At 51.0% G+C, this 15450-nt stretch overlaps 2 protein-coding genes across 2 annotated transcripts; one reads left to right on the forward strand and one right to left on the reverse strand.

The window, feature by feature from the left end:
* The first annotated feature begins 4323 nt into the window (after window positions 1–4323).
* On the forward strand, window positions 4324–9110 carry LOC119097395 (anionic trypsin-1-like). The gene is made up of 4 exons (XM_037220440.1): window positions 4324–4341; window positions 4811–5050; window positions 5163–5454; window positions 8887–9110. The coding sequence occupies exons 1-4, from the start codon at window positions 4324–4326 to the stop codon at window positions 9108–9110; spliced, it is 774 nt and encodes a 257-aa protein (XP_037076335.1).
* A 1718-nt stretch (window positions 9111–10828) lies between these two features.
* Window positions 10829–12941, reverse strand: LOC119096828 (venom protease). The gene has a single exon (XM_037219789.1). It carries the CDS (start codon window positions 12865–12867, stop codon window positions 11731–11733), a length of 1137 nt encoding a protein of 378 aa, XP_037075684.1. The 5' UTR covers window positions 12868–12941; the 3' UTR covers window positions 10829–11730.
* Window positions 12942–15450: the final 2509 nt, after the last annotated feature.

Consider the following 15450-nt stretch of genomic DNA (forward strand, 5'->3'; position numbering starts at 1 on the left):
GAACGGAAAAAAATTGTTTGGAAAATTAGAATTTTGTTCCACAAATCGGTCCCCCCAAAATTTTCGGTTGGCACCCTGTGATCAAAAATGTTGTCAACAAGTGGTGACATCAGGTTACATCGTTTGCAAGCTATAGCACCCTTCGATTTTCATTAGATCAATAGATATGAGTTTGGAATATTTTGCTTGCCGAAAAGGGCAGTTTTGAAACAGAACATGCATTCGATTTATACGCGTGCTGGATTTGATATTGACACTCAGATGGGTCGTAAAAACGCCCGTTTCTGACGTGGGCCGTTTTTCGCATCAAGGTAGCCGCGGCCAGATTTGCGATCACTTACATGTTAAGAATAACGCCACTGAATGCTCGTTCCACCACTGTGTATCACCTGCACCGGCAATCTGCTTTCAAAGGGAGCGGCTCCAAAAAACAAAACCCTGGAAATTTGCGGCCATCAAGAATCCTATATGTTTCCAGCAACACACTAATGTTTTACTATATATCATTTTACGCGCAATGGCACGGCGAACACGATGGTAAAACTTGAAACATTAACGCACGTATAGTTTTGAAGTTATTTCCAAAAAAGCACTCTCAAAAGGCGCTTGATGTTGGTTTCGCAATTGCTGCACAAACTGCTTGCATGCACAGAAACACTTGCCGCTGCACTTACACACTAAATGGACGATGCCCTTTGATTCAGACATGAAAAAATTCCGTTTGCAAAAGTTACATTTTGTTCGACAAACAGGCCTTCCAAAATTTTTGGTCCGCAACCGATGACAAGAAATATTGTCAACAAGTGATGACATTGGTTTGCATCGTTTGTAACATAAAGCACCTTCGATTTACATTGGTTCGCTAGATATGAGTTTGAAACATTTTTCCGGCCGAAAAACGGCGTTTTTCAACCTGAACATGCATCCGGTATGTACGCGTGCTGGATTTCATATTGCCCCTCATATGGGTCGAAGAAAGGTCCGTTTCTGAAATGGGCCGGTTTCCCATCAATGTATCCGCGGCCAGATTTGCAATCAATTGCATGTTGACAACAACGCCAATGAATGCTTGTCCCACCACTGTGTGTCGTCTCCACCGGAAATCTGCTTTCAAGCGGAGCGGCTCTCAGAAACAAAACCATGGAAATTTGTGGCCATCAAGAATGCTATATGTTTCCAGCAACGCACTAATGTTTTATTATATATCTTTGGACGCGCAATGGCACGGCAAACACGATGGTATAACTAAAAACATTAACGCACGCATAGTTATTACGTTACTTCCAAAAAGCATTCTGAAACGTCGCTTGATGTTGATTTTTCAATTGCTGCACAAACTGTTTGCATGCACAGAAAGACTTGCCGCTGCACTTACACACTAAATGGACGATGCCCTTTCATTCAGAAAGAAACGATTGCGTTTGGAAACTTTGCATTTTTGCAACAAAATGCCCCCCCCCCCTAGCAATTTTATGTTGCCACTAGGTGATCAAAAATGTTGTGAACATGTGGTAACATTGGTTTACATCGTTTGCAAGTTAAAGCACCCTTCGATTTTCATTGGTTCGTTAGGTATGAGTTTGGAAATTTTGCGAGCCGAAAAACTGCTCTTTTCAATGTGAACATGCTTCCGATTTGTGCGCGATCTGGAATTCATATTGGCCCTCACATGGATTGAAAAACGTCCGTTTCTCAAATGGGCCGTTTTTCGCATCAAGGCAGCGGCGGCCAGATTTGCGATCACTGTCTTACATTGTGCCACCCGGAACATTAAAGTAAGATGTTTATTGTTTCTTGTTGGAACCAACACACAGAACGTATCTTTGGTTGGCATAAGCCCCATATTGTTTAATATAGTATTTCTGATATGGACATCGGATAACACTGGGGTTAGTTAGGTTTTCTGTCCTTTAAATCCCCTTGGTCCTTGGACATTTTTCGGTGGATGAGGACTAGTGTGAGCACACTTGTTCAAGCACGCTATGTCATTATTACAACTTGGCTTAATAACCAGCATGTATTTCGATGTCATGTGGTATCCAGATGTCAGTTATGATGTCAGCTCACCAGCACCGCTGCGTTTCCGTCGGCGTCGGCCAGATGTGCAAACTACCTCGGCAGCATGCGCTGCATGGCCGGAGACCTGGGCCGGGCAGAGTGGGAGCGTGGGCCGAGCGACCACTCACCCGCGGCTCCGACCCGCATGGGCAGGGACGCTGGAGCTGGAACGACTTCCCGCTCTACCACACCGTGTACGAGACGTTCTCGGCCATGGCGCACCTGGATCCGGAGTTCGTGTATCACCAGGCGCTGGGGCGGCTGTGGGCCGTGCTGGCCCAGCGGCTGGCCCAGCAGCCGCTGCTGCCCATAGACGTGCGCGACGTGGAGAAGCCTCTCCGGCTGGGCCTTGACCACATCAGGCGGAGCTACGGCCAGCTGATGGACCGGCACAACGTGTCGCTCTGTGGGTAACGCTGGCTGAGCCTGCCCGCAGCCAGCGACCGGTGGATAAGTGAATCATGCCGTCGAATTCAGGTAAGCTGGGTTGTCGGAGCTTCAGGGTGTGGGGTGTTGTTACTGCTGGCTCAGTGTTGTTGATAACTACCAGACCAACAACCAGAGGTCCGGTCTCTGTCTGTCAACGCAGTGGGTGATGTGTGTCCCGGTCAGTGGCTGATTTGTCTGTCCAGACAGTGGCTGATGCGTGGCCTGGCCTGTGAATGGTCTGTCTGTCCAGCCAGTGGCTGATGCGTGGCTCGGCCTGTGAATGGTCTGTCCGTCCAGCCAGTGGCTGATGTGTATCCTGGCCAGTGGCTGGTCTGTCTGTCCGGCCAGTGGCTGATGTGTGGCACGGCCAGTAACTGGTTTGTCTGCCCAGCCAGTGGCTGATGTGTGGCCTGGCCAACAACTGACCCGTCTATATGTTCAGTGGGTGATGTTCATGTTCAGCCAATGATTGGTGTCTCGGCGTGTTCAGAGGCAGTCTGGAGCGGGCCGGGCAGCGGTACGTGACTGCAGCACAGCAGTTTCACAAGGAGATCTTCTCATGCACTGATTTAGGTAGGTGCATCCGACGGCGTTGTTTGAGGGCTACATGTACTGCATTCCGCCGTTCGGCCAAAAAGTTAAATGGAAACGATCTGCTTTGTATAGTTTTATGGCTTAGCTTGAACCTTGAAAGCAAATCTTGGTATTCATACTTATTTTCGAAACCAATGCACGTTGTTATTCATAAATGCATTGGTTATGAAAGAAGCTGCTTGCCATATGACACTGACACAACAGATAGTGTCGTTTACACGATCCACAATGCACTGAAAGAGTTACGTGATTCGTAAATGGCGTAAATGAGGTCCCGGCCGGACGGACCGGACCCTTAATGAGGCCTACAGCCAGCCTTTTTGACTCTTCAGCTTCCAAGTTAGGCCCTGAATCGTCCATACTGAGGGGCCTTTAGGGCTCTCCAAACACTGTCCTTGGTTCGCTCAGGTTCTTTTCAGCATAGGGCCACCTGTGAGGCACTGTCGGCCTTGACCGATGCAGGATGTCTCTCACCTATTGAGCGACAACGGTACAATGCAGATCATGGGTCCTAGCCTTATCCCTGCTTGGGAAATGGGCCTTTAGGCCCAGAATGCATCGGAGCCGACTGTTCGGTACTCATAATGCCTGGTCGACAAAGGGGGCCTCACCTTCTCAGGGGGAAGAGGGTAATCAGCGCAAAGGGACCTCTGATTTAAATTTGAGAGCCCCGGCCCGCAGGGCGATCACCCTTAATACGACCTCCGGCCAGCCCCTCAGGCCCAGAAACCGGGCTCTCAGTCGTCAGTCTCGAGGACCCCTCGAGACCTAAAGGGGCGGGGGAGGGGCACATGCCCCGTACCCTTCTCCCTGCACTGTCTGCATCACTTGATGACGTCGAGTGAAGGTGGGAAAAGGTAAATGCACGTGCGCTTTTAACCCTCTCCGAACGGTGAGCCACTGATGCTCATGTTCAGCGACAATGTTTTTGCAGATTATTCGGAAGATTCGCTCGTAAAATCTGATGTTCATTTACACCTAATTGGATTTAAACATGTTCCCCTGGCAATTCACAGCTCACCTTCACGTGTTCCACTGATCTGGAGCTTCGACAGATCAACGATCAGATGGTCGGCGTCGAGAGATCATTTGTCGATCCCGACGGTCTTCTGGTCGATGAACAAAACCGGTGAGCTAAGCGATGCTGTATCACACTTCCACACGGGAACTGATAATTCCATGCGTTTCGATAAGTTGTCTTGTAACCGTTATATGTCTCATTGACGCACGTTGTTTTCTACCATGGCTCAGTCAGCGCCAGTCAGTGTCAGCGGTGATGACGTCAGCGTCTGAGCCAGGCGGCGACGTGAGTAGGTGACAGCGGTCGTGCGAGAGGTGGCGCCAAGGGCTATCGCTAACATGGAGGACTGGTCGTGTCACGTGATCTTACTGTTTGCAATGATCAGCGCCGGAACACCAACAACACAACACCAATTCGGACCGGACGCCACTCATCTGCTGCGAGTCTACTGAAGCCACTTCACCGGAGCGTGTAAACCCGACAGAGCTGCTGCCCGAAGAATGCGGCGACCCTAACAGAACAATCACTGCCTATATCCGTTTCCGCCGTGACACGACAGCCATTGCAACACATGATATAGTGATGGACGACACGGATTTCCTAGGCCCTGTGTTTATGGTACAAGGTGTTGGCGCCTTTGACGCTATACTAGGTAAGTGGCCGTGGATGGTGCTGTTCGGCCGGCAGACGGATGCCGGCGGGCAGGAGTGGTTCTGCGGCGGCGTCCTCATTACCGACCGACAAGTGCTCACGGCCGCCCACTGCATGCGGCCCGAGCAGGCCGCCACCGTGGTTGCCCGCATCGGCGATCATTATCTCACCACCTTCGATGACGTCCATCATCAGGAGCGTAACATCACCAGGATCGTGCGGCACCCGCAGTATCACGCCTCGCAGAACGACCTGGCGGTGGTGCGGCTGCAGTCGCCGGTGCAGCTGACGAACGCCGTGCGGCCCATCTGCCTGCCGCCAGCCGGCTCCCAGCACCACGGCCAGGACTATCGAGATGGCCGGCTGGGGCCTGGTCGAGTTCGGCGGCGAGACGGCCGACGTGTTGCAGGAGGTGCCGCTGCGCGTGGTCGACGAGGACGCCTGTGAAGACGCCTACCGCCAGGCGCCCGCGTTCAACATGACATTTCCCGGTGGTTTTCAGGGCACCAAGATCTGTGCGGGCAGCCGCGACGACAAGCCACGGGACGCGTGTCGGGGAGACTCGGGGGGTCCGCTGATGGTCCAGCTTGCCGACGGCTCCTACCAGCTCACTGGTATCGTCTCCACCGGCGTTGGCTGTAGAAACCCTGAATTTCACGGCATCTACACCAAGGTGTCCTCCTACATCGACCGGATCCTCGGCAATCTCATTGAGTAGTGTGTCACTGGCTGTGGCATGGTGTGCAAAGACTATATCAGTTTGGTGCACTAACGTGCCCAGCCGTAAGCCTAGTATCTACTTAATGCTCTAAAGATAATCGCCCACCAGGTGGATGGGTGCATATTTGAGGGGAATTTTAAATTGACTTGAATACCAGCCCATGGCGCTGACCGGCAAACGGTTTCTGCTTACAACGGAAGGCGACGAATGTGGAGATTGCGGACCACGTGCAAGGTCTTCACTTCGCTCTTTATGAACGGGATTATCCGCTTTGGAAGCGAAAGCGGACGACCACGTGACAGCGCTAAGAGGCTTGGGATTCGTGACTCGCATCTTAAGCTGGGGCGCAACGCAGATCTAAATCCTTCAGCGAATCGTTCCTCCGGCGCGCTGCAGGTCGACGCCGCTCTCGAATGCCCCCTCTCCTTATCGCCGGATGTCTGACCCAGTCTGGGGCGGCGCGGAGGTGGAGGCAGAGGGGCAGTCGTTCAATTTAAAGGTGTTTCGTTGTGGTGTGATGCGCTGCAGTAGGTACTGCGCTGCTTGGATGACGTGTGCATGTTGGTAAACAGACGCACGTCTAAGCGTCTACATACGAGGCACTTGAGGAGATATTTCTACGACCCTTGTCATTTGCGTGTTAAATCCGTTTTGGGTTCTCTTGCATGAGGAACTCAAATCAGGAGCTTTCGGCATTTGGCCGGCCGTATATCATACTATAATTATTGTGCCGGTAATCACCTGCTCTGTGAGTATATCGGTATAAAAACAGAGCAGGTAACTTAAATGTTCCCGTCCATGCTTCCATCATCCTCCTGTGGCAGACGGCGGGGTCCAGCCCGAGAGACTGTTACCAGTGCTCAGAAGACAAAACTGCAAAGCGATTTGAGAGGCACAGCAGGGGTCGAACATGTTCTCGGGGTGCTGATCTCGCTGTCCGTCGGCCTTGGAGCAGTGGCTGGTGCGGGAATTTCTTCACTGTTCGGCTTAATCCACCATAAGCCCTATTTTCCGCGTAGTGTCGCGAACAAGTGCCTATAACAGTCTAGCTGAAGTTTGCCTTTGTAAAGGCGTATGCTCAGTAAGTGATGATATGTGTGTATTGGACAGCTGATCCGTAAGTAAAGAAATTTATGTTCCGAAGTGGGCTGCTATTCTGTCAAACAACTCAGTCACCGCGTTTTGGAATGCGCATACCGTATGGGCGCTGGCTGCGTGCAATCGGTAATGACATTAAAAGCTTGTATCTGCCACATTTTCACTGGTCTTCATTTTCATATGCCCAACGGACAGACGCGCTGTTGCTTGTGCAATATACCAACGGAATTTTTTTAATGACATCTGGAACCCAAACCGAGTCATTTCCACAAAAATATCGGCACCAAAAAAGCCGTCCTTAAACGAAGATACTTTCAAGCCTCTCAGGCAAGCGCCCTGTGTTTGTGCAACAAGTGATGCCTGTCAAGCCAGTAATTTGCGCGTTGGATCCATGTTGAGGTATTGTATTGGGTTTCTGTGCCCATCTTCTCAAAAGATTCCTTAGCGCTTTGGCGCGGTGCTTCCAGTGATATGACGTCTGTATAAAGCCATTGTTTATACTTCAACGCATCGCTGGTGCTGCGCACCTCTGGTCCGTAGTGCGTTGCATGTGTCGGGCTGATCAACGGCTGGTCGTCATGTGACGGCGGCATGGCGGAATGCCCAGACTGATGAAATTTCCCGGTAGCAGGTTTCTTACATGTGCACGGGAATTCCCTCATGCAATCCGTGCCGATTGTGGTATGTGGATGAATGCAGCTGACGTTCGTCGGCACTGTGGTCATGAAAAATAAGCTTCCCATAAAAGACTTGTTCACTTTCAGAAAGCCATGCAGTGTCTCGCGTCTGGATGGATGTGACCTTTACCATTTAGCGCCGCGGTTTTTTCCGTCTCAGCACGCCTATTAAACGGGTCGGTCTGCTTCAGTGGTAGATTCAGGGAGCACGGGGTGATGACCCTCTTTGGCCAAAAGCGACCCATGTGCTTCAAAGGTGCCCATAATCAGCCGGAAGAAGCTTTTTAAAACAAAACAGAACAAAATTGGGCGACTTTGAGCCTCCAGGTGACCAAGAACAGCTGCAAGCAGAAGTGAAGGGCCCGTGAGCAGACAAATGCAGTTCTTCGTTTACTTCGAGGGCAGTCAAAGGTGAGATTTCTAAGTTCATTACGCTGTCAAGAAGCCCTTCGCTGTTGTTGACGCTAGCTGCCTTCTTACCGGGTCAATGCGATCGCTTAGGGGCTTTCCACGTTGCCCTTGTGGTCTCTTTGCATCTGCTTAGAGGGCCCCACGCCGTTGCTGGGCCTTAATTGTCAACTTTCCGACCGACCAGGGGCCGTCCATGGATTATTGCCATTCGCCCAAAAGACTCTTTACACTATTGCCGGGACCCCATTGGTTAACCTGCTGGGCACTCTCGGTTAATCACGGGCCCTTCACGTTAGTTTCGCGTTCTATCCGCATGCTCGGAAGCCCCCACGCTGCTGTTGGGGTCCATATAAGTTAACACACCAAGGCACTCGACACTCAGGGGCCCTATGCTTTGGTCTGAAGTCCTTTCCCTTAATTCCATCCGCGGAGGACCCTACACTAACGGTCATTTGTTCGGTATATGGTTATGGCAGGCATCTGTCGATGAATACCTGCGCATAGTGCTATAAACTTAACATTCTCCTCCACCTTTTTCTGGAAGAAAGACGGAAAACATCTTCTCCAAACGACGTCGGAGTTGGATGTTAAGTGCTTTTTTAGTATAGACAGGCCATGAAAACAACTGACCTATAACTATACTTAACATTACTGCACTTTGCTGAAATGCTGACGCAGCCGTAACGCATTACGTACTCTGAATTCGGTTTGTAATCCCCTGACACTATTTGCGTCGCAGACAGCATCACGTCATCACAGCACCTTTCATCATCACACAAAGGCATCATTTCAAGTACCTCGACCAGGTTTACTTAGTGGAATGCGTGCGGTAGGGACGGGCATTATGACCAGCTTGCAAAAACGCACAGCTCTACACCCCGGCGTCCATGTCCTCTTTAGATCTGCTCTTCATGGACGAAACAAACATTTTAGAACGTGAGGTGCAGAAAACCCTTTTGTAGTCGGTTCTTTCCATGCGTTACCATGCAACAAACTACAAACAAGAATTCTGACGCGCTCTTTCAACACCTCGCGCAGCAAGAGGCTTGATTCGAAGGAGCACCATTCAGGCGTGGAACAAAGTTGGGCTCCCCTTCATTTGGATGCATTACCATCAAAACACACCAAAACAAGGACGTGCTCCACCAAGCAGTGTGGCTACATGGCCTGGCTCTGGTCTGCCAGCCCGCCCTCGCCTAGACCAAACGCCTCCTCCCGCCTGACAGGCTGGCGGCTGCGGCTTACGCCCGTCTTCGCCAGCTGGGGCTCAGGCGAGTTCGGCTACTACGGCGCCACCGAACTGGTGGAGGAATACATCCACCTGATCGGCGGCAGGACGGTGGCCTATCTCAACGTCGACCTGGCCATCATCTACACCTACAACCTGATGGTGGTCGCCAGCCCGCTCATGCACCACGTCACAGTGGAGGCCGCCAGACGGGCCAGTTGAAGCCGGCGACGGGGTCAGCGGGTAACGAATGCGGGCGGAAGAGGAGCGAGGTGTATTTTTGTCGTCCATGGCCATAGAGGTGATGTTGAATCTGAAGATCCTGGGAGATTCGCCCATCCCTTCCCCCAACCGTGGGGCTGCTCTTAATCACAGTGGCACGTGACCTGGCGGCCTACAACAAATCATCAGGTCACTACCTGCGCCCGTCACAGAGTCAGGGCGGGCCTTTAAATGAGTCTGGCACGTTGTTGCGTTACCCTAATGAAGCCATACGAAAGGTCATTATTCCTCTCCGGGCAAACTCACTGCAGCGGCGTCGCTATTTTCCAGTCGGGACTCGTAACAAGTTGTAATAATATTACGCCGTGGAGGGCGTTTATGACCGTGTTTATTGAGAAAATCACAAACATCTTCCCGTCCAACATGGTTTTACCAAATCCAGCAATCACGACGGCAGAAAACCAACGCCGTGACCGTCGTCATGACAACACAGCCAACTTAGTGATGAAATACAGCAATACATTTCGCGTGCAAAACTACAAAATTCACCAAAATTTTCCAAGGCTTTAACTCCAATAAGCATAGGACAAATCAAAATGGCAGATATCCGCAAAGCAACTCACATTAACAGTTACAATGTTACCACACATCGGTTGTCACCTGCGTGCAGGACCAAACCGCGACATCAGCGCCTCTACAATACTTCACTCCAAGCCTCGCGCTCTCTACCTAGCTGCAACGTACGGCAAGCTCTTACTTTTCAGAACTCACGCAACTACTGTATTCTTAACCAGAGGAGGCGTGATTGACGGCGAACTTGTACCGAAAGAGGGGATAGTTTACCAAGAGCCTCCAAAACCGAGAGCCCCTATATTTTAGTATAGGCGCAAAGCCAGACTCTGGGCGAGGGAGGGGAACGTGGCAAGTATCCCCTGGTAGCAAAGACATGTCCGCTCGAATAATAATAAAAAATATGATATATGGTCCATCTGTTAATGAGGACCTGTTTTATATTCCCCATTTTTACCTTCTTCATATGACTGGAATGGTAGCCAGAAGCCTGGGGCGCAGCCAGAATCTTGGCAAGGGGGGGGGGGGCATAGGGTTGAAAAAGAGCCCCATGGTGGCAAAAGACTCCCCAAACAAAATTGTTGGATATGGTCTATTTTATTGACGACTTGTTTTTGTTAGAGAGGGACATGTATATATATATATATATATATATATATATATATATATATATATGTACATGCGTTTTTGTTTGTTTTTATTGATGCGCGATGTACATAATACATACATGTGTGTTTTACATGTAAATGATTATATGTATATATATATATATATATATATATATATATATACATATAATCATATATATATATATATATATATATATGTATATATATATAAATGTTGGAACATTTTGGCAGAATTCCTTCTTTCATAAATGTTTGATTAAAAATAACTGCTGACTCAGCATTGACGAGCTATTTGATGCATCGTTCTAGTTGCCGGGCCTTTGACTTTGCGTCATCGCGTAGATTAAAGATGGTTCGCACAAAATTACTCATATATTCATGGAAGGAGTGATGGAAGGAGTGATGAATATATGAGTAATTTTGTGCCATCCATCTTTAATCAAAGCGATGACGCAAAGTCAAAGGCCCGGAAACTAGAACGATGCATCAAGAAGCTCGTCAATGCTGAGTCAGCAGTTATTTTTAATCAAACATATATATATATATATATATATATATATATATATATATACATGTATATGGGTATATATCACACATTATGCTCTCCGTGCCATATGGTGCGTTACAGGCCAGACGCTGCCGCGAGATCGATTCTGATTCTGTCGTCGGTATACTGAATTATCTCCATGTCACCACATCAAAGGGCAGTTGAAAGTTGCTATTATGCACTGCTCAGATTTTTGGCATGGTATTCAAGCGCTGCCTGCATAGGTCACACTTTTAAGGATATCAACGTTTCGAAAAAGGCCAAAGTACTTTACCTGTTCAGTATGCTAGTGCTCACAAAATTGTGTTATCGTCTGGTGTTCAAATGCGTGATTGCCAATTACAAAAGCGGTTCTATGAACAGCCCATATTGGTGTAAAGCTTCGAAACTAAGAAAATTTATAGGTCAAATGGGCTGTACCATCGAACAGAGTTTCCGTGATTCGCTTGGATTACTGACCGCCGCATGCAAAGGGTCGTCCATGAATTACGTCGCACATGGAGAGGAAGATGTGTCTTGATGCATCGTGATCTAAACGCACCGAGGGAAGGAGGAGTTTGGATAACTTTTGGATAACTCAGGTTGTCGCAAATCAAGCTATTTTGTGTAGTTCCGACCTTCTCTTTAATGTTCTCAGCTATTAAACTCCGCGCGCTGTAGAAAAATGCGTCGCCGTTGATTATCGTGTACCACACAAACATTTCAAAGCTAAAGCAAGCTTGGTATCAGCCTGGTTTAAGTCATTTCGAATTCTACGCAACCATCACCAGCGTGTTATTCACACCATTAAGTAGATCCTGAGCATACGGTTCTGCACATTGGTGCACCAAAAAGAAATAGCCTTAGCACAGGCAATGACAAAGACAGTGACCAACTACTCAATAAGATTGCTGAGGATCCAGTCAATATAGAAGGACACTTTGGTGTAGATGCCGGGAAAATCGGGGTTGCCACAGCCGACGCCGGTGGAGACGATACCAATGAGCTGGTAGGAGCCGTCGGGCAGCTCGACCATCAGTGGACCCCCCGAGTCTCCCCGGCACGCGTCGCGTGGCTTGTCGTCGCGGCTGCCCGCACAGATCTTGGTGCCCTGAAAGCCTCCGGGAAATGCGGTGTTGAAGGCGGGCGCCTGGCGGTAGGCGTCCTCACAGGCGTCCTCGTCGAACACACGCAACGGCACCTCCTGCAGCACGTCGGCCGTCTCGCCGCCGAACTCGACCAAGCCCCAGCCGGCCATCTCGACATCCTGGCCGTGGTGCTGGGAGCCGGCCGGCGGCAGGCAGATGGGCCGCACGGCGTTCGTCAGCTGCACCGGCGACTGCAGCCGCACCACCGCCAGGTCGTTCTGCGAGGCGTGGTACTGCGGGTGCCGCACGATGCTGGCGATGTTGCGTTCCTGGTGGTCGACGTCCTCGAAGGTGGTGAGGTCATGATCGCCGATGCGGGCCAGCACGGTGGCGGCCTGCTCTGGCCGTAGGCAGTGGGCGGCTGTGAGCACGTGTCGGTCGTTGATGAGGACGCCGCCGCAGAACCACTCCTGCCCGCCGGTGTCCGTCCGCTGGCCAAACAGCACCATCCACGGCCACTTGCCGAGAATAGCGTTAAAACCGCCAACAGCTTGCGCGACGAACACAGGGCCTGTGAAATCCGTGTCTTTCTGAAGTGGGTCATGTTTTTCAATGGCCGTTGTGTCACGGCGGAAACGCAAGACGGTGATTGTTCTGTTAGGGTTGCCGCATTCCTCTGGCAGCAGCTGTGTGAGGCTTACAGGCTTCGGTGAGGTGGCTCCAGTAGACTCGCAACAGATGAGCGGCGTCCGGCCCGAAAAGCCACAGGGCGTCGGTGGCTTGTTCAGGATGTCCGCTCTGGTCTTGTAGGCGGGGCAGTCGAGGATTGGTGTGCACTGTTGGTTCTCACCACTGCAGCGTCCAGTCCGGTCCAAAAACTTGATTGGCGCTACGGCGCTGAGCAGCGCAAACAGCACAATCCCGTGACACGACCAGCGTTTCATGCTAGCGCGAGCTGCGGCGTCACCTCTCGCACGACCGCTGTCACCTCCTCTCGCCGTCGCCTGGCCCGGCGCAGTGGAGCCGTCTGTGTGGCTCCAGCGCCTCCCTGCTGCGCCGCTCGGTCTGGCGCGGCGCCAGCGGGCGCCGCCAGCGCTGTGCGCTCGCCCTTTGTACGTTAATAGTGTGCTGGTTTCCTCGGGTCTGCACCGCTGGTGTGCTTGTTTTTTTATGCAGGGCGCGATCATTTGCTGATATGCCACGTGCAGGGCTGGATCATTAACATTCGTCCGTCGACTCGCGATCGTCGCAGTCGGGTTTTCCCCGCCTGTCACCCTGGCGGACATCGACTTCGAGGAAATGCACGGCCCCGAGTGATTGCGCTGTGTGGCTGCTGACGTCATTTCCGACCGGTAGGCCCGTTCGTTTAATGCCGCGCAAGATCGGTCGCTGATATGCCGCGTGAATAATGGCTGGATAAATACCGCTCCGTCTCGGCCGTCAACCACTTCAGTCGGGATTTACCGCCTGGCGCTGCGGGCGGGTGCTTCGCGGGACGGTGACGTCCAGCAAATGTACGGCCTAGCTGATTGAGCTGTATGGCGGATGATGTCTATCGAAACGATGACAACAATGCATGCATGCACGAGGGCGTGATGTTTGCAAGTCATATGGTTGGAACTCATGCCGTTGTTTACAGATGCGTCATTTTCCAAACTGCTTCTCTGTCTTTCTCTTTCTTTCACCCTTTTGTACTTGTAGTTGTCCATTGCGCTGCATCACACTGGCATTTCCATGCCAATTACACGGTGATGCGCAGGTGAAACTACGTGAGAAACATAGAATATACTGCAATCCAATGCAATTTTTTAATTAAAGACGCCTGATTGATCAATGATGGTCCGAGCCAAAAAATGCCACACACACACACACACACACACACACACACACACACACACACACACACACACACACACACACACACACACACACACACACACACACACACACACACACACACACACACACACACACACACACACACACACACACACACACACACACGCACGCACGCACGCACGCACGCACACACACACACACACACACACACACACACACACACACACACACACACACACACACACACACACACACACACACACACACACACACACACACACACAATGATAATGATAATTTTTTGGTTTGGTACCTGTGGCCGACAGTCTATCGACAATGTGTTGTGTAGATTGATTGGAGGTTCCTGTATCTAAGAGTACAACAGAACTGGATCAAGTTCCTACGCATGCATGCTGATAACTGGAAGGAGCTTTAAGGCAAAGGCCTGTGAACGGTGTGGCCCACTTAAAAGAGCGCGACCAGCGCTTTGTCAAGAGTTGGAAATGTCCTTTCGGGAAAAACAGCTTCTTGGTTATGCAACAAAATTCTCTCTGAATACAGTGCACAGCAAGCTTCAGCACGTTTGCTCTCAAACCCCCGGCGTTATGGGCTGCAGCATGCTCTGCGCCGCACCTATGGTCGGTAGCCCAAATTTGGCATGAAATCAGGACGGGCACTTCTCACTCTTTCTTGAATGGAGTGGTCTGCTTGCTTGTAGGTGGAGCCGGCCGCAATATTGGTAGACAAGGAACATGGACTCACTCTGACCAGACCATCGCAGCGCACGGGGCGAGGAGATCGCTGTGTACGATCGCGCAAGCAAAAACTAAAGCTAGAACTGGTTTTAAAGGGCTTAACGAGACCAGGCCTTATGTCAACGATCCTGAACCATCTATGTCTTGTATTTCACTGATCAATGAGTTATCTGTATGGAGAAATCCCCGCCGCCGACCTCCACAACCGCTGCCTGCAGGGAAGGTCCGCTGTGCTCACACTGAGCAATGGTGGGACCGCTATCTTCCCGTCTGCCTGCCTCTTCTAGACTTCCGCGGGAGTCGGCCGCAGTTGCATCCGATGTGTGCGGGCGACATCCGTTCGGAAAGTCTGTCGAGCGAGGGCCCACCCCTGATGACAACCGCCTCGGCGCTGCCGCTGCCCTGGATGGTTCCGCCAAGCATCGGCGGTACTACCGTTCTATCTGGCGCTCGAGGGACAGGTGCTGTAGGGTTCACCCGCCGTTGTGCGGATTCCGTGGTGGGCGTCGACGGGCGCAATATTCGATACTGCCGTGGTTGGACGTCGGCACATCTGTTGTCGCGGTGATGCTGCCGTTGTCCACGGGTCGGAAACCGCGAGTGTGGCGCCGACGTACAAGTCGTTGCCGAATCTGCATCGAGCGCGGCGTAATATTGCCTACCGCTGCGTTCGCCATTTCCGCAGGCACTCGGCCAGGTGGGGGACTTGTTAACCAGTTTCTAATCATCGTTATGAGCACTCAAGACCAGCTAGCTACTTACACAGCAATAATTATCAGAGAAATAACAGGAAAAGATATCCAACAAACCGGACCGTCACGAGGCGCCACAAACATCCTCTCAGAGTAATGTTTGAGATTCACGCACACTTTCCTGGGAACTGGCAGCAATGCTGTTTTAAGCCACTTACAATTATACAGCGTCGCACACAAG

The sequence above is a fragment of the Pollicipes pollicipes genome, unplaced genomic scaffold, assembly GCF_011947565.3.
Source record: "Pollicipes pollicipes isolate AB1234 unplaced genomic scaffold, Ppol_2.1 Scaffold_4295;HRSCAF=5057_pilon_pilon_pilon, whole genome shotgun sequence".
Classification (NCBI taxonomy): Eukaryota; Metazoa; Arthropoda; class Thecostraca; order Pollicipedomorpha; family Pollicipedidae; genus Pollicipes; species Pollicipes pollicipes.